This window comes from Engystomops pustulosus, chromosome 4 (assembly GCF_040894005.1).
Source record: "Engystomops pustulosus chromosome 4, aEngPut4.maternal, whole genome shotgun sequence".
Classification (NCBI taxonomy): domain Eukaryota; kingdom Metazoa; phylum Chordata; class Amphibia; order Anura; family Leptodactylidae; genus Engystomops; species Engystomops pustulosus.
The window spans coordinates 216,342,346-216,362,842 of NC_092414.1; the positions used below are offsets into that span (position 1 = coordinate 216,342,346).

Below are 20,497 nucleotides of genomic sequence, written 5' to 3' on the forward strand. Positions count from 1 at the left end.
GGAGAGAAGGTTCTACCATCACCATAGACAGGGGACATTCTCTACACCTAGAGGAGAGGAGTTTCTACTATCACCATAGACAGGGGGCATCCTCTACACCTAGAGGAGAGGAGGATCTACCATCACCATAGACAGGGGACATCCTCTACATCTAGAGGAGAGAAGGTTCTACCATCACCATAGACAGGGGACATCCTCTACACCTAGAGGAGAGGAGGTTCTACCATCACCATAGACAGGGGGCATCCTCTACACCTAGAGGAGAGGAGGTTCTACCATCACCATAGACAGAGGGCATCCTCTACACCTAGAGGAGAGGCGGTTCTACCATCACCATAGACAGGGGACATCCTCTACACCTAAAGGAGAGGAGGTTCTACCATCACCATAGACAGGGGGCATCCTCTACACCTAGAGGAGAGGAGTTTCTACTATCACCATAGACAGGGGGCATCCTCTACACCTAGAGGAGAGGAGGATCTACCATCACCATAGACAGGGGGCATCCTCTACACCTAGAGGAGAGGAGGATCTACCATCACCATAGACAGGGGGCATCCTCTACACCTAGAGGAGAGGAGGATCTACCATCACCATAGATAGGGGGCATCCTCTACACCTAGAGCAGAGGAGCTTCTACCATCAACATAGACAGGGAGCATCCTCTACATCTAGAGGAGAGGAGGATCTACCATCACCATAGACAGGGGGCATCCTCTACACCTAGAGGAGAGGAGGCTCTACCATCACCATAGACAGGGGACATCCTCTACACCTAGAGGAGAGGAGTTTCTACTATCACCATAGACAGGGGGCATCCTCTACACCTAGAGGAGAGGAGGATCTACCATCACCATAGACAGGGGGCATCCTCTACACCTAGAGGAGAGGAGGATCTACCATCACCATAGACAGGGAGCCTCCTCTACACCTAGAGGAGAGGAGGTTCTACCATCACCATAGACAGGGGCATCCTCTACACCTAGAGGAGAGGAGGTTCTACCATCACCATAGACAGGGGACATCCTCTACACCTAGAGGAGAGGAGGTTCTACCATCACCATAGACAGGGGACATCTTCTACACCTAGAGGAGAGGAGGTTCTACCATCACCATAGACAGGGGGCATCCTCTACACCTAGAGGAGAGGAGGTTCTACCATCACCATAGACAGGGGGCATCCTCTACACCTAGAGGAGAGCAGGTTCTACCATCACCATAGACAGGGGGCATCCTCTACACCTAGAGGAGAGCAGGTTCTACCATCACCATAGACAGGGGACATCCTCTACACCTAGAGGAGAGGAGGTTCTACCATCACCATAGACAGGGGCATCCTGTACACCTAGAGGAGAGGAGGTTCTACCATCACCATAGACAGGGGACATCCTCTACACCTAGAGGAGAGGAGGTTCTACCATCACCATAGACAGGGGCATCCTGTACACCTAGAGGAGAGGAGGTTCTACCATCACCATAGACAGGGGACATCCTCTACGCCTAGAGGAGAGGAGGTTCTACCATCACCATAGACAGGGGGCATCCTCTACACCTAGAGGAGAGGAGATTCTACCATCACCATAGACAGGGGACATCCTCTACACCTAGAGGAGAGGAGGTTCTACCATCACCATAGACAGGGGACATCCTCTACACCTAGAGGAGAGGAGGTTCTACCATCACCATAGACAGGGGGCATCCTCTACACCTAGAGGAGAGGAGGTTCTACCATCACCATAGACAGGGGGAATCCTCTACACCTAGAGGAGAGGAGGTTCTACTATCACCATAGACAGGGGGCATCCTCTACACCTAGAGGAGAGGAGGTTCTTCCATCACCATAGACAGGGGGAATCCTCTACACCTAGAGGAGAGGCGATTCTACCATCACCATAGACAGGGGGTATCCTCTACACCTAGAGGAGAGGTGGTTCTACCATCACCATACACAGGGGGCATTTTCTACACCTAGAGTAGAGGCGGTTCTACCATCACCATAGACAGGGGACATCCTCTACACCTAGAGGAGAGGTGGTTCTACCATCACCATAGACAGGGGGCATCCTCTACACCCTGAGGAGAGGAGGTTCTACCATCACCATAGACAGGGGACATCCTCTACACCTAGAGGAGAGGAGGTTCTACCATCACCATAGACAGGGGACATCCTCTACACCTAGAGGAGAGGAGGTTCTACCATCACCATAGACAGGGGACATCCTCTACACCTAGAGGAGAGGAGGTTCTACCATCACCATAGACAGGGGACATCCTCTACACCCTGAGGAGAGGAGGTTCTACCATCACCGATCCTCACAGGACCTTCAACTTCTCTTTTTTACTATCCTGTCTTCTGATCGCATCCACCATACTCTGGAACTCTCTACTAAATTTTGTCAGACTGCCCCCCACTCCCCTATCCTCCAAACGTATCCTGAAAACACACCTGTTCGGGATCTACAACACACAATGGGACAGATTGCGTTGTCCGATGAAGATTCGGGACCGGCGCGATTCACTAAGATCGTGCGCCTGATATCCAGCAGGTGTCGCTGCTGCGCTGAGGTCCACCAGTGTTCACCTTCTTCTTCCCGGTGCATGTGAGTGCTAGATCTTGAGACACATTTCCTTTTATAATTCTGCAGTTTGTTGTCGGGTTGTCTGACGACCACGTCCCCGGATTTCAATTGCATGTAAGCGGGCCGCCGATGCGCCACAATCCGATCGCGTGTGCCAAAAACCCGGGGCAATTCAGGGCTTAAGTGAAACATTCGGGAAACCCGACGAAAGTGCGGTGTTTGGACCCTTAGTAAATGAGCCCCAAAAATTGCTCTGTTTCCTCACCTCATGTCTCCACCTTCCCTCCCATATAGAGTGTGAGCCCTCTCGAGCAGGTCCTGCTTAGACTCGAGTCAGGTCAGTCTAATTTTTAGTCCTTTCTACTTTGTTCTTACGTGTAATGTATGTGAACCCCTCATAGGGTTAAAGCTGCTCTATAATGTATATATTCTCCTGTCCCCTGGGCAGGTCCAGTCAGCACCTTTAGCTGGACCTGTGGACATATCTTACGTCTCCTTTGGACTTGTTCTTGTGATCTCTCTGACATGGAGATCTCTGCACTTTTCTGCCATGTTGGGTGTAACCGGCACCAGCTACTGGTGTGGTGGAGGCTAAACCATGGCCAATGCCAAGCAGAACCGCTGATACCAAAGTGAAGCCTCTTTCTCGTGACCCGGAGATTGACCTTGTGGTTACCAGAATGTCCGAGCCCTGATGTGGATCAGGTGATTATAACACGTGTATATAAAGTTACAAAGCACAAATGCTTCATTTCCAGCCTTGATCAGTCTCCTTTAAGCCTGTCCACCACCAGGTCACCTTCCCCGGTGTTTTGGCCACATGGCCCTTCTTCTCTGCAGATATGGAGACCCAGCGGACAATCGCCATAGACAGTTACGTAGAAGTCTTCTGCTCATGTAGGAGGAGGCTACACACAGATCATGGGCAGCAGAGACTAGGAAAATGGTAACAATGTCCCGGAATGTCTGTTCTATTCCTGATCTAAGGATTAGGCCAGGGGCGAGTCTGAGGGCCAAACTGTCATCCTGCTCAACTCTATAGGTAACCAGCACCCTAGGTCCACCAACAACCGCAGCACAGCACAATACCTGATACCCCAGTACAGCAATAAATGCCACCCCAGAGCAGAGGAGACCCTCAAAGAAGATAATTATATTGGAGAGCAGAAAAACAATAATGAAGACCCCCAGAGTAGACAAATAATATCGGAAACCCCTAGAGCAAACAAATAATACTGGAGACCCCAGAGCAAACAAATAATACTGGAGACCCCAGAGCAAACAAATAATACTAGAGACCCCAGAACAGACAAATAATACTAGAGACCCCAGAACAGACAAATAATACTAGAGACCCCAGAGTAGAGAAATAATACTGGAGACCCCAGAGTAGACAAATAATACTAAAGACCCCAGAGTAGACAAATAATACTAGAGACCCCAGAGTAGACAAATAATACTAGAGAACCCAGAACAGACAAATAATACTAGAGACCCCAGAACAGACAAATAATACTGGAGACCCCAGAACAGACAAATAATACTGGAGACCCCAGAGTAGAGAAATAATACTAGAGACCCCAGAGTAGAGAAATAATACTAGAGACCCCAGAGCAGACAAATAATACTAAAGACCCCAGAGCAGACAAATAATACTGGAGACCCCAGAGCAGACAAATAATACTGGAGACCCCAGAGCAAACAAATAATACTAGAGACCCCAGAGCAAACAAATAATACTAGAGACCCCAGAACAGACAAATAATACTAGAGACCCCAGAACAGACAAATAATACTAGAGACCCCAGAGTAGAGAAATAATACTGGAGACCCCAGAGTAGACAAATAATACTAAAGACCCCAGAGTAGACAAATAATACTAAAGACCCCAGAGTAGACAAATAATACTAGAGACCCCAGAGTAGACAAATAATACTAGAGACCCCAGAGTAGACAAATAATACTAGAGACCCCAGAACAGACAAATAATACTAGAGACCCCAGAACAGACAAATAATACTGGAGACCCCAGAGTAGACAAATAATACTAGAGACCCCAGAACAGACAAATAATACTGGAGACCCCAAAACAGACAAATAATACTGGAGACCCCAGAGTAGACAAATAATACTAGAGACCCCAGAGTAGAGAAATAATACTAGAGACCCCAGAGCAGACAAATAATACTAAAGACCCCAGAGCAGACAAATAATACTGGAGACCCCAGAGCAGACAAATAATACTGGAGACCCCAGAGCAGACAAATAATACTAGAGACCCCAGAGCAGACAAAAAATAGTGGAGACCCCAGAGTAGAGAAATAATACTAGAGACCCCAGAGTAGAGAAATAATGCTGGAGACCCCTGAGCAGACAAATAATACTGGAGACCCCAGAGCCGACAAATAATACTAAAGACCCCAGAGTAGAGAAATAATGCTGGAGACCCCTGAGCAGACAAATAATATTGGAGACCCCAGAGCCGACAAATAATACTAAAGACCCCAGAGTAGAGAAATAATACTAGAGACCCCAGAGCAGACAAATAATACTAAAGACCCCAGAGTAGACAAATAATACTAAAGACCCCAGAGCAGACAAATAATACTAGAGACCCCAGAGTAGAGAAATAATACTGGAGACCCCAGAGTAGACAAATAATACTGGAGACCCCAGAGTAGAGAAATAATACTAGAGACCCCAGAGTAGACAAATAATACTGGAGACCCCTGAGCAGACAAATAATACTAGAGACCCCAGAGTAGACAAATAATACTAGAGACCCCAGAGTAGAGAAATAATACTAAAGACCCCAGAGCAGACAAATAATACTAAAGACCCCAGAGTAGAGAAATAATACTAGAGACCCCAGAGTAGACAAATAATACTGGAGACCCCTGAGCAGACAAATAATACTAGAGACCCCAGAGTAGACAAATAATACTAGAGACCCCAGAGTAGAGAAATAATACTAAAGACCCCAGAGCAGACAAATAATACTAAAGACCCCAGAGTAGAGAAATAATACTAGAGACCCCAGAGCAGACAAATAATACTAAAGACCCCAGAGCAGACAAATAATACTAAAGACCCCAGAGCAGACAAATAATACTAGAGACCCCAGAGTAGAGAAATAATACTGGAGATCCCAGAGTAGACAAATAATACTGGAGACCCCAGAGTAGAGAAATAATACTAGAGACCCCAGAGTAGAGAAATAATACTAGAGACCCCAGAGTAGACAAATAATACTAAAGACCCCAGAGCAGACAAATAATACTAGAGACCCCAGAGTAGACAAATAATACTAGAGACCCCAGAGTAGAGAAATAATACTGGAGACCCCAGAGCAGACAAATAATACTAAAGACCCCAGAGTAGACAAATAATACTAGAGACCCCAGAGTAGAGAAATAATGCTAGAGACCCCAGAGTAGACAAATAATACTAAAGACCCCAGAGTAGAGAAATAATACTAGAGACCCCAGAGTAGACAAATAATACTAAAGACCCCAGAGTAGAGAAATAATACTAGAGACCCCAGAGTAGAGAAATAATACTAGAGACCCCAGAGTAGAGAAATAATACTGGAGACCCCAGAGTAGACAAATAATACTGGAGACCCCAGAGTAGAGAAATAATACTAGAGACTCCAGAGTAGAGAAATAATACTAAAGACCCCAGAGTAGACAAATAATACTAGAGACCCCAGAGTAGACAAATAATACTAGAGACCCCAGAGCAGACAAATAATACTAGAGACCCCAGAGTAGACGAATAATACTAGAGACCCCAGAGTAGAGAAATAATACTAGAGACCCCAGAGTAGAGAAATAATACTAGAGACCCCAGAGCAGACAAATAATACTAGAGACCCCAGAGTAGAGAAATAATACTGGAGACCCCAGAGCAGACAAATAATACTAAAGACCCCAGAGCAGACAAATAATACTAAAGACCCCAGAGCAGACAAATAATACTAAAGACACCAGAGTAGAGAAATAATACTGGAGACCCCAGAGCAGACAAATAATACTAAAGACCCCAGAGTAGAGAAATAATACTAGAGACTAGTGCTCGGTGTCCTGTGCTGGTTGTATACACTGGCATCTGGACCCAGATCGGAGCTGTGCCAGGGGCAGGAGAGGACCCGGGAGCAGTACAGTACAGCTGACAAGTACTTACCACTCCTGGGTCCTCTCCTGTTGTGCTGCACTTTATGTACATGCTCAGGAGTGCAAATCAGAGGAGTAAGGCACAGGGAAGGAATAACCTGCATCTATCTCAGCACTGATAGAGCGACCATTGGGTTGGGTACAGCGGTATATAGCCCTGATATACAGGCAGGACGTGGTCAGTGGACATGTGGGTTGGCATCTAGAAGGTTCTCATCATTTTGCTCTATTACATAAATAATGACATGAAGAACTTTGAAAAGTTATGAAGAACTTTACAGGGACACGAAGGCCATTTCCAGCAATAAATACAAGTGCGGAGGACGGGAGGAGACCACGGCCACCCCACCCCTGCCCTAACTGTCCAGACTCATGAGTAAAGCGGTTCCTCTCTTGATCCAGTGTTCTGGAGGGGATGATCCAGTTTTGAGATCCACACCGATCACAAAGGAGGCGCGTCCGGTGGAGCCACACCGCACCGGGTAGTAGTAACAGGGGCAGGCGTACAGACCTGAGGATGAGAGAAAGGTTGTACAGAGGTCAGCGCCGAAATATACGAAGGAGAAGAACACCAAGGACTATCCTCATGTGACCCGTCCAGGAACTTCTAGGGAAACGGGCTGGAAAACAAAGGCCTCAAGGTGACCGATTCAACCCGACTCAATGTGGAGTGACACACTGCCCCCTGCTGGTGTGATGTGGGGTCCATGGTATAGGACAGTCACCCCTAGTAGTGATAGGAGGACACACTGCCCCCTGCTGGTGTGATGATGTGGGGGCCATGGTATAGGACAGTCACCCCTAGTAGTGATGGGAGGACACACTGCCCCCTGCTGGTGTGATGATGTGGGGGCCATGACCTAGGACAGTCACCCCTAGTAGTGATAGGAGGACACACTGCCCCCTGCTGGTGTGATGATGTGAGGGCATGGTATAGGACAGTCACCCCTAGTAGTGATAGGAGGACACACTGTCCCCTGCTGGTGTGATGATGTGGGGGCCATGGTACAGGACAGTCACCCCTAGTAGTGATAGGAGGACACACTGCCCCCTGCTGGTGTGATGATGTGGGGGCCATGGTATAGGACAGTCACCCCTAGTAGTGATAGGAGGACACTGCCCCCTGCTGGTGTGATGATGTGGGGCCGTGGTATAGGACAGTCACCCCTAGCAGTGATAGGAGGACACACTGCCCCCTGCTGGTGTGATGTGGGGTCCATGGTATAGGACAGGCCCCCCTAGTAGTGATAGGAGGACACACTGCCCCCTGCTGGTGTGATGTGGGGTCCATGGTATAGGACAGTCACCCCTAGCAGTGATAGGAGGACACACCACCCCCTGCTGGTGTGATGATGTGGGGAGCCATGGTATAGGACAGTTACCCCTAGTAGTGATAGGAGGACACACTGCCCCCTGCTGGTGTGATGATGTGGGGCCCATGGTATAGGTCAGTCACCCCTAGTAGTGATAGGAGGACACACTGCCCCCTGCTGGTGTGATGATGTGGGGGCCATGGTATAGGACAGTCACCCCTAGCAGTGATAGGAGGACACACTGCCCCCTGCTGGTGTGATGATGTGGGGGCCATGGTATAGGACAGTCACCCCTAGCAGTGATAGGAGGACACACTGCCCCCTGCTGGGGTGATGATGTGGGGGCCATGGTATAGGACAGTCACCCCTAGTAGTGATCGGAGGACACACTGCCCCCTGCTGGTGTGATGTGGGGTCCATGGTATAGGACAGTCACCCCTAGTAGTGATAGGAGGACACTGCCCCCTGCTGGTGTGATGTGGGGTCCATGGTATAGGACAGTCACCCCTAGTAGTGATAGGTGGACACACTGCCCCCTGCTGGTGTGATGATGTGGGGGCCATGGTATAGGACAGTCACCCCTAGCAGTGGTAGGAGGACACTGCCCCCTGCTGGTGTGATGATGTGGGGGCCATGGTATAGGACAGTCACTCCTAGCAGTGATAGGAGGACACTGCCCCCTGCTGGTGTGATGATGTGGGGGTCATGGTATAGGACAGTCACTCCTAGCAGTGATAGGAGGACACTGCCCCCTGCTGGTGTGATGATGTGGGGGCCATGGTATAGGACAGTCACTCCTAGCAATGATAGGAGGACACTGCCCCCTGCTGGTGTGATGATGTGGGGGCTATAGCATAGGATAGTCGCCCCTAGCAGTGATAGGAGGACACTGCCCCCTGCTGGTGTGATGATGTGGGGGCCATGGTATAGGACAGTCACCCCTAGCAGTGATAGGAGGACATACTGCCCCCTGCTGGTGTGATGATGTGGGGGCCATGGTATAGGACAGTCACCCCTAGCAGTGATAGGAGGACACTGCCCCCTGCTGGTGTGATGATGTGGGGGCCATGGTATAGGACAGTCACCCCTAGAAGTGATAGGAGGACACTGCCCCCTGCTGGTGTGATGATGTGGGGAGTCATGGTATATGACAGACAGTCATCGCTAGTAGTGATAGGAGGACACTGCCCCCTGCTGGTGTGATGATGTGGGGGCCATGGTATAGGACAGTGATGGCTAACCTATGGCACTGGTGCCAGAGGTGGCACTCAGAGCCATTTCTGTGGGCACCCAGACCATCACCAGACATGACTCCAGGTATATTCCTGCAGTGCCAGACAGCCCAGGACTTGTTGTGCACAGAGCTATTTTAAAGTGACAGGACTAACTGGGACTATTTTCTGCTTTATTGGTGTCCTCAGGTGCTGGTATCAATGAAAGCTGTGACAGAGCAGGGAGTATAAATCACAAATTAAATTTCTGTGTCGGCACTTTGCGATAAAGAAGCGGGTCTTTGTTGTAGTTTGGGCACTCGGCCTCTAAAAGGTTTGCCATCACTGGTATAGGACAATCACCCCTAGTAGTGATAGGAGGACACTTCCCCCTGCTGGTGTGAGACAGACCTAGCAGTGATAGGAGGACACTGCCCCCTGCTGGGGTGATGATGTGGGGGCCATGGAATAGGACAGTCACCCCTAGAAGTGATAGGAGGACACACTGCCCCCTGCTGGTGTGATGATGTGGGGGCCATGGCCTAGGACAGTCCCCCCAAGAAGTGATAGGAGGACACACTGCCCCCTGCTGGTGTGATGATGTGGGGGACCATGGTATTGGACACTCACCCCTAGCAGTGATAGGAGGACACACTGCCCCCTGCTGGGGTGATGATGTGGGGGCCATGGTATTGGACAGTCACCCCTAGTAGTGATAGGAGGACACACTGCCCCCTGCTGGGGTGATAATGTGGTGCCATGGTATAGGACAGTCACTCCTAGCAGTGATAGGAGGACACACTGCCCCCTGCTGGTGTGATGATGTGGGTGGTCATGGTATAGAACAGTCAGTCACCCCTAATAGTGATAGGAGGACACACTGCCCCCTGCTGGTGTGATGATGTGGGGGCCATGGTATAGGACAGTCACCCCTAGGAGTGATAGGAGGACACACCACCCCCTGCTGGTGTGATGATGTGGGGGCCATGGTATAGGACAGTCACCCCTAGTAGTGATAGGAGGACACACCACCCCCTGCTGGTGTGATGATGTGGGGGCCATGGTATATGACAGTCACCCCTAGTAGTGATAGGATACACTGCCCCCTGCTGGTGTGATGATGTGAGGGCATGGTATAGGACAGTCACCCCTAGTAGTGATGGGAGGACACACTGCCCCCTGCTGGTGTGATGATGTGGGGGCCATGACCTAGGACAGTCACCCCTAGTAGTGATAGGGGCACACACTGCCCCCTGCTGGTGTGATGATGTGGGGGTCATGGTATAGGACAGTCACCCCTAGCAGTGATAGGAGGACACACTGCCCCCTGCTGGGGTGATGATGTGGGGGCCATGGTATAGGACAGTCACCCCTAGTAGTGATAGGAGGATACACTGCCCCCTGCTGGTGTGATGATGTGGGGCCATGGTATAGGACAGTCACCCCTAGAAGTGATAGGAGGACACTGCCCCCTGCTGGTGTGATGATGTGGAGGCCATGTTATAGGACAGTTACCCCTAGTAGTGATAGGAGGACACTGCCCCCTGCTGGTGTGATGATGTGGGGGCCATGGTATAGGACAGTCACCCCTAGTAGTGATAGGAGGATACACTGCCCCCTGCTGGTGTGATGATGTGGGGCCATGGTATAGGACAGTCACCCCTAGAAGTGATAGGAGGACACTGCCCCCTGCTGGTGTGATGATGTGGAGGCCATGGTATAGGACAGTTACCCCTAGTAGTGATAGGAGGACACTGCCCCCTGCTGGTGTGATGATGTGGAGGCCATGGTATAGGACAGTTACCCCTAGTAGTGATAGGAGGACACTGCCCCCTGCTGGTGTGATGATGTGGGGGCCATGGTATAGGACAGTCACCCCTAGTAGTGATGGGAGGACACACTGCCCCCTGCTGGTGTGATGATGTGGGGGCCATGACCTAGGACAGTCACCCCTAGTAGTGATAGGAGGACACACTGCCCCCTGCTGGTGTGATGATGTGAGGGCATGGTATAGGACAGTCACCCCTAGCAGTGATAGGAGGACACACTGCCCCCTGCTGGGGTGATGATGTGGGGGCCATGGTATAGGACAGTCACCCCTAGTAGTGATAGGAGGATACACTGCCCCCTGCTGGTGTGATGATGTGGGGAGCCATGGTATAGGACAGTCACCCCTAGCAGTGATAGGAGGACACTGCCCCCTGCTGGGGTGATGATATGGTGCCATGGTATAGGAGAGTCACTCCTAGTAGTGCTAGGACACACTGCCCCCTGCTGGGGTGATGATGTGGGGGCCATGGTATTGGACAGTCACCCCTAGTAGTGATAGGAGGACACACTGCCCCCTGCTGGTGTGATGATGTGCTGCCATGGTATAGGACAGTCACTCCTAGAAGTGATAGGAGGACACACTGCCCCCTGCTGGTGTGATGATGTGGGGGCCATGGTATATGACATTCACCCCTAGTAGTGATAGGAGGACACACTGCCCCCTGCTGGTGTTATGATGTGGGGGCCATGGTATAGAACAGTCACTCCTAGAAGTGATAGGAGGACACACTGCCCCCTGCTGGTGTGATGATGTGGGGGCCATGGTATATGACATTCACCCCTAGTAGTGATAGGAGGACACACTGCCCCCTGCTGGTGTGATGATGTGCTGCCATGGTATAGGACAGTCACTCCTAGCAGTGATAGGAGGACACACTGCCCCCTGCTGGTGTGATGATGTGGGGGCCATGGTATAGGACAGTCACCCCTAGCAGTGATAGGAGGACACACTGCCCCCTGCTGGTGTGATGATGTGGGGGCCATGGTATAGGACAGTCACCCCTAGCAGTGATAGGAGGACTCACTGCCGCCTGCTGGAGTGATGATGTGGGGGCCATGGTATAGGGCAGTCACCCCTAGTAGTGATAGGAGGACACACTGCCCCCTGCTGGTGTGATGATGTGCTGCCATGGTATAGGGCAGTCACCCCTAGTAGTGATATGAGGACACACTGCCCCCTGCTGGTGTGATGATTATTATGGATATATGAGATCAGCACATGGGTGCTATGCCCACTCCTGGGCCCTCAGGTACCTTTGCTGCTCTTCTTCTTGCTCTCGGTGGGTCTGAAGTGCACGGTGGGCAGAGGACACACCAGCTGCATGGGTTCTGCTTCCATTAGACAGGAGTTCTTCTTATCCCAGCCGGCGCCCTCCAGGTACAAGCCGCGGATCCATACGCCATCCTGGAGAACCAAGTATCAGCAGCGTCACATATCACGTGTGGACTCATGTGTCTCAGACGTCTGACTACTTACCTTTGGGGGATACACCAGGTTATTATCATCTACTGTGGATACGATAAATTCCCAGGACAGAGAATCCACGGAGACCTAGAGGAGACCACATGGAGTGTTACATGGTCTACATACAGTATGGAGGTCCTGCAGCTCCCGGTCAGGTCACGGTCTTACATTGTTCTGTCGGGCTGCGCTCTGGAGGACGGCGGTCAGGAACCCCGTGGGGAATGTGAACGCTGACAACCAGTACAGGACCGGAGGATGGGCCGTCTCTGCCCAGCGGGAAAACATCTCCACACGGAACGCCAGATCCCGCGTCCAGGACGCCAGAGGCTTCAGAGAAGGGTAAGCCTAAAACCAGAAACCAAAATGTACGTCACCTTCTCATCATCATCTCCTGCTCCCACATCATCTTCTCATCATCATTGTCTTATCACCCTTACAACATTGTGACATCTCATCCGCTCCTCCCACCGATGAACTTATCATCATCAAATTATCTCCTCGCATCAAATAATCTCATTCTATCCCCATCCTGCCCTCATACAGTCTGTCTTATGTATATATATATATACCGTCCCTCCTCACATCATCTCCTCATCCTGCCCTCATCTCCTCATCCTACCTTCATACCATCCATCCTCACATCTTCATCTCCTCAGCCTTTCCTCATATTGCAATATCATCATCATCATCTCCTCATCCTGCCCTAATACATCCATCCTCACATCTTTATCTCCTCAGCATTTTCTCACATCATCTTCCCATCCTACCTGCTTCTCCTCATCCTGACCTCCTCTCCTCCGCGTCCTGCCCTCATCTCCTCCTCACCTCATCATCATCATCTGCTCATCCTCACATCATCATCTCCTCATCCTCACATCATCATCATCATCTCCTCATCCTCACATCATCATCATCATCTCCTCCTCATCCTCACATCATCATCATCATCTGCTCATCCTCACATCATCATCATCTCCTCATCCTCACATCATCATCATCATCATCTCCTCATCCTCACATCATCATCATCTTCTCATCCTCACATCATCATCATCATCTGCTCATCCTCACATCATCATCATCATCATCTCCTCATCCTCACATCATCATCATCTCCTCATCCTCACATCATCATCATCATCATCTCCTCATCCTCACATCATCATCATCATCATCTCCTCATCCTCACATCATCATCATCTCCTCATCCTCACATCATCATCTCCTCATCCTCACATCATCATCATCTCCTCATCCTCACATCATCATCATCTCCTCATCCTCACATCATCATCATCACCTCCTCATCCTCACATCATCATCATCATCTGCTCATCCTCACATCATCATCATCATCTGCTCATCCTCACATCATCATCATCATCTGCTCATCCTCACATCATCATCATCATCTCCTCATCCTCACATCATCATCATCATCTTCTCATCCTCACATCATCATCATCTCCTCATCCTCACATCATCATCATCACCTCCTCATCCTCACATCATCATCATCACCTCCTCATCCTCACATCATCATCATCACCTCCTCATCCTCACATCATCATCATCTGCTCATCCTCACATCATCATCATCATCATCTGCTCATCCTCACATCATCATCATCATCATCTCCTCATCCTCACATCATCATCATCATCATCTCCTCATCCTCACATCATCATCATCATCTCCTCATCCTCACATCATCATCATCATCTCCTCATCCTCACATCATCATCATCATCATCTCCTCATCCTCACATCATCATCATCATCTGCTCATCCTCACATCATCATCATCTCCTCATCCTCACATCATCATCATCACCTCCTCATCCTCACATCATCATCATCTGCTCATCCTCACATCATCATCATCACCTCCTCATCCTCACATCATCATCATCACCTCCTCATCCTCACATCATCATCATCATCTGCTCATCCTCACATCATCATCATCATCTCCTCACATCATCATCATCATCATCTCCTCATCCTCACATCATCATCATCTCCTCATCCTCACATCATCATCATCATCTTCTCATCCTCACATCATCATCATCTCCTCATCCTCACATCATCATCATCACCTCCTCATCCTCACATCATCATCATCTGCTCATCCTCACATCATCATCATCACCTCCTCATCCTCACATCATCACCTCCTCATCCTCACATCATCATCATCATCTGCTCATCCTCACATCATCATCATCATCTCCTCACATCATCATCATCATCTCCTCATCCTCACATTGTCATCATCATCTGCTCATCCTCACATCATCATCTCCTCATCCTCACATCATCATCATCATCTCCTCATCCTCACATCATCATCATCATCTTCTCATCCTCACATCATCATCATCACCTCCTCATCCTCACATCATCATCATCATCTCCTCATCCTCACATCATCATCATCATCTTCTCATCCTCACATCATCATCATCATCTCCTCATCCTCACATCATCATGATCATCTCCTCATCCTCACATCATCATCATCATCTCCTCACATCATCATCATCATCTCCTCATCCTCACATCATCATCATCACCTCCTCATCCTCACATCATCATCATCTGCTCATCCTCACATCATCATCATCATCTCCTCATCCTCACATCATCATCATCTCCTCATCCTCACATCATCATCATCATCATCTTCTCATCCTCACATCATCATCTCCTCATCCTCACATCATCATCATCATCTGCTCATCCTCACATCATCATCATCATCTCCTCATCCTCACATCATCATCATCATCATCTTCTCATCCTCACATCATCATCTCCTCATCCTCACATCATCATCATCATCTGCTCATCCTCACATCATCATCATCATCTCCTCATCCTCACATCATCATCATCATCATCATCTCCTCACATCATCATCATCATCTCCTCCTCACATCATCATCATCATCTCCTCATCCTCACATCATCATCATCACCTCCTCATCCTCACATCATCATCATCTGCTCATCCTCACATCATCATCATCATCTCCTCATCCTCACATCATCATCATCTCCTCATCCTCACATCATCATCATCTCCTCATCCTCACATCATCATCATCATCATATTCTCATCCTCACATCATCATCATCATCATCTGCTCATCCTCACATCATCATCATCATCATCTGCTCATCCTCACATCATCATCATCATCATCTTCTCATCCTCACATCATCATCATCTGCTCATCCTCACATCATCATCATCATCATCTCCTCATCCTCACATCATCATCATCATCTCCTCATCCTCACATCATCATCATCTCCTCATCCTCACATCATTATCATCATCATCTCCTCATCCTCACATCATCATCATCATCATCTCCTCATCCTCACATCATCATCATCTCCTCATCCTCACATCATCATCATCTCCTCATCCTCACATCATCATCATCATCTTCTCATCCTCACATCATCATCATCTCCTCATCCTCACATCATTATCATCATCATCTCCTCATCCTCACATCATCATCATCTCCTCATCCTCACATCATCATCATCTCCTCATCCTCACATCATCATCATCTCCTCATCCTCACATCATCATCATCATCTTCTCATCCTCACATCATCATCATCTCCTCATCCTCACATCATCATCACCTCCTCATCCTCACATCATCATCATCATCATCTCCTCATCCTCACATCATCATCATCACCTCCTCATCCTCACATCATCATCATCACCTCCTCATCCTCACATCATCATCATCATCATCTCCTCATCCTCACATCATCATCATCACCTCCTCATCCTCACATCATCATCATCATCTCCTCATCCTCACATCATCATCATCACCTCCTCATCCTCACATCATCATCTCCTCATCCTCACATCATCATCATCATCTCCTCCTCACATCATCATCATCATCTCCTCATCCTCACATCATCATCATCACCTCCTCATCCTCACATCATCATCATCTGCTCATCCTCACATCATCATCATCATCTCCTCATCCTCACATCATCATCATCTCCTCATCCTCACATCATCATCATCTCCTCATCCTCACATCATCATCATCATCATATTCTCATCCTCACATCATCATCATCATCATCTGCTCATCCTCACATCATCATCATCATCATCTGCTCATCCTCACATCATCATCATCATCATCTTCTCATCCTCACATCATCATCATCTGCTCATCCTCACATCATCATCATCATCATCTCCTCATCCTCACATCATCATCATCATCTCCTCATCCTCACATCATCATCATCATCATCTGCTCATCCTCACATCATCATCATCATCATCTTCTCATCCTCACATCATCATCATCTGCTCATCCTCACATCATCATCATCATCATCTCCTCATCCTCACATCATCATCATCACCTCCTCATCCTCACATCATCATCTCCTCATCCTCACATCATCATCATCATCTCCTCCTCACATCATCATCATCATCTCCTCATCCTCACATCATCATCATCACCTCCTCATCCTCACATCATCATCATCTGCTCATCCTCACATCATCATCATCATCTCCTCATCCTCACATCATCATCATCTCCTCATCCTCACATCATCATCATCTCCTCATCCTCACATCATCATCATCATCATATTCTCATCCTCACATCATCATCATCATCATCTGCTCATCCTCACATCATCATCATCATCATCTGCTCATCCTCACATCATCATCATCATCATCTCCTCATCCTCACATCATCATCATCATCTCCTCATCCTCACATCATTATCATCATCATCTCCTCATCCTCACATCATCATCATCATCATCTCCTCATCCTCACATCATCATCATCTCCTCATCCTCACATCATCATCATCTCCTCATCCTCACATCATCATCATCATCTTCTCATCCTCACATCATCATCATCTCCTCATCCTCACATCATTATCATCATCATCTCCTCATCCTCACATCATCATCATCTCCTCATCCTCACATCATCATCATCTCCTCATCCTCACATCATCATCACCTCCTCATCCTCACATCATCATCATCATCTCCTCATCCTCACATCATCATCATCTCCTCATCCTCACATCATTATCATCATCATCTCCTCATCCTCACATCATCATCATCATCTCCTCATCCTCACATCATCATCATCTCCTCATCCTCACATCATCATCATCTCCTCATCCTCACATCATCATCATCATCTTCTCATCCTCACATCATCATCATCATCATCTCCTCATCCTCACATCATCATCATCTCCTCATCCTCACATCATCATCATCTCCTCATCCTCACATCATCATCATCATCTTCTCATCCTCACATCATCATCATCTCCTCATCCTCACATCATTATCATCATCATCTCCTCATCCTCACATCATCATCATCATCATCTCCTCATCCTCACATCATCATCATCTCCTCATCCTCACATCATCATCACCTCCTCATCCTCACATCATCATCATCATCATCTCCTCATCCTCACATCATCATCATCACCTCCATCCTCACATCATCATCATCACCTCCTCATCCTCACATCATCATCATCATCTCTCCTCATCCTCACATCATCATCATCACCTCCTCATCCTCACATCATCATCATCACCTCCTCATCCTCACATCATCATCATCATCTCCTCATCCTCACATCATCATCATCTCCTCATCCTCACATCATTATCATCATCATCTCCTCATCCTCACATCATCATCATCATCTCCCTCATCCTCACATCATCATCATCTCCTCATCCTCACATCATCATCATCTCCTCATCCTCACATCATCATCATCATCTTCTCATCCTCACATCATCATCATCATCTCCTCATCCTCACATCATCATCATCATCTCCTCATCCTCACATCATCATCATCTCCTCATCCTCACATCATCATCATCATCTTCTCATCCTCACATCATCATCATCATCTCCTCATCCTCACATCATCATCATCTCCTCATCCTCACATCATCATCATCATCTTCTCATCCTCACATCATCATCATCATCTCCTCATCCTCACATCATCATCACCTCCTCATCCTCACATCTTCATCATCACCTCCTCATCCTCACATCATCATCATCATCTCCTCATCCTCACATCATCATCATCACCTCCTCATCCTCACATCATCATCATCATCATCTCCTCATCCTCACATCATCATCATCACCTCCTCATCCTCACATCATCATCATCATCTCCTCATCCTCACATCATCATCATCACCTCCTCATCCTCACATCATCATCATCACCTCCTCATCCTCACATCATCATCATCATCTCCTCATCCTCACATCATCATCATCACCTCCTCATCCTCACATCATCATCATCACCTCCTCATCCTCACATCATCATCATCACCTCCTCATCCTCACATCATCATCATCACCACCTCCTCATCCTCACATCATCATCATCTCCTCATCCTCACATCATCATCATCTGCTCATCCTCACATCATCATCATCTCCTCATCCTCACATCATCATCATCATCTCCTCATCCTCACATCATCATCATCATCTCCTCATCCTCACATCATCATCATCTCCTCATCCTCACATCATCATCATCACCTCCTCATCCTCACATCATCATCATCTCCTCATCCTCACATCATCATCATCTGCTCATCCTCACATCATCATCATCATCTCCTCATCCTCACATCATCATCATCATCTTCTCATCCTCACATCATCATCATCTCCTCATCCTCACATCTCATCATCATCATCTCTCATCCTCACATCATCATCATCTCCTCATCCTCACATCATCATCATCATCTCCTCATCCTCACATCATCATCATCATCTCCTCATCCTCACATCATCATCATCATCTTCTCATCCTCACATCATCATCATCATCTCCTCATCCTCACATCATCATCATCATCTCCTCATCCTCATCATCTATCTCCTCATCCTCACATCATCATCATCATCTCCTCATCCTCACATCATCATCATCATCTCCTCATCCTCACATCATCATCATCATCTCCTCATCCTCACATCATCATCATCTCCTCATCCTCACATCATCATCATCATCTCCTCATCCTCACATCATCATCATCACCTCCTCATCCTCACATCATCATCATCACCTCCTCATTCTCACATCATCATCTCCTCATCCTCACATCATCATCATCTCCTCATCCTCACATCATCATCATCTCCTCATCCTCACATCATCATCATCATCATCTCCTCATCCTCACATCATCATCATCTCCTCATCCTCACATCATCATCATCTCCTCATCTTCACATCATCATCATCATCTCCTCATCCTCACATCATCATCATCTCTCCTCATCCTCACATCATCATCATCATCTCCTCATCCTCACATCATCATCATCATCTCCTCATCTTCACATCATCATCATCATCTCCTCATCCTCACATCATCATCATCTGCTCATCCTCACATCATCATCTCCTCATCCTCACATCATCATCATCATCATCATCATCTCCTCATCCTCACATCATCATCATCATCATCATCTCCTCATCCTCACATCATCATCATCATCATCATCATCTCCTCATCCTCACATCATCATCATCATCATCATCATCTCCTCATCCTCACATCATCATCATCTCCTCATCCTCACATCATCATCATCTGCTCATCCTCACATCATCATCATCACCTCCTCATCCTCACATCATCATCATCACCTCCTCATCCTCACATCATCATCTCCTCATCCTCACATCATCATCATCTCCTCATCCTCACATCATCATCATCTCCTCATCCTCACATCATCATCATCATCATCTCCTCATCCTCACATCATCATCATCTCCTCATCCT

The 20,497-nt window shown here is 47.9% G+C and overlaps 1 protein-coding gene across 1 annotated transcript in view; it reads right to left on the bottom strand.

The window, feature by feature from the left end:
• Window positions 1-7,008: 7,008 nt before the first annotated feature.
• DNAH2 (dynein axonemal heavy chain 2) overlaps window positions 7,009-20,497 on the bottom strand; it is a 103,492-nt gene continuing 90,003 nt past the window's right edge. The window contains exons 85-88 of the mRNA XM_072149933.1: window positions 12,742-12,918; window positions 12,586-12,660; window positions 12,363-12,513; window positions 7,009-7,265 (exon numbers count right to left, since the gene is read on the bottom strand). Of these exons, the coding sequence (XP_072006034.1) occupies window positions 7,111-7,265; window positions 12,363-12,513; window positions 12,586-12,660; window positions 12,742-12,918 (558 nt within the window). The 3' untranslated portion in view covers window positions 7,009-7,110. The remainder of the gene's footprint in view (window positions 7,266-12,362; window positions 12,514-12,585; window positions 12,661-12,741; window positions 12,919-20,497) is intronic.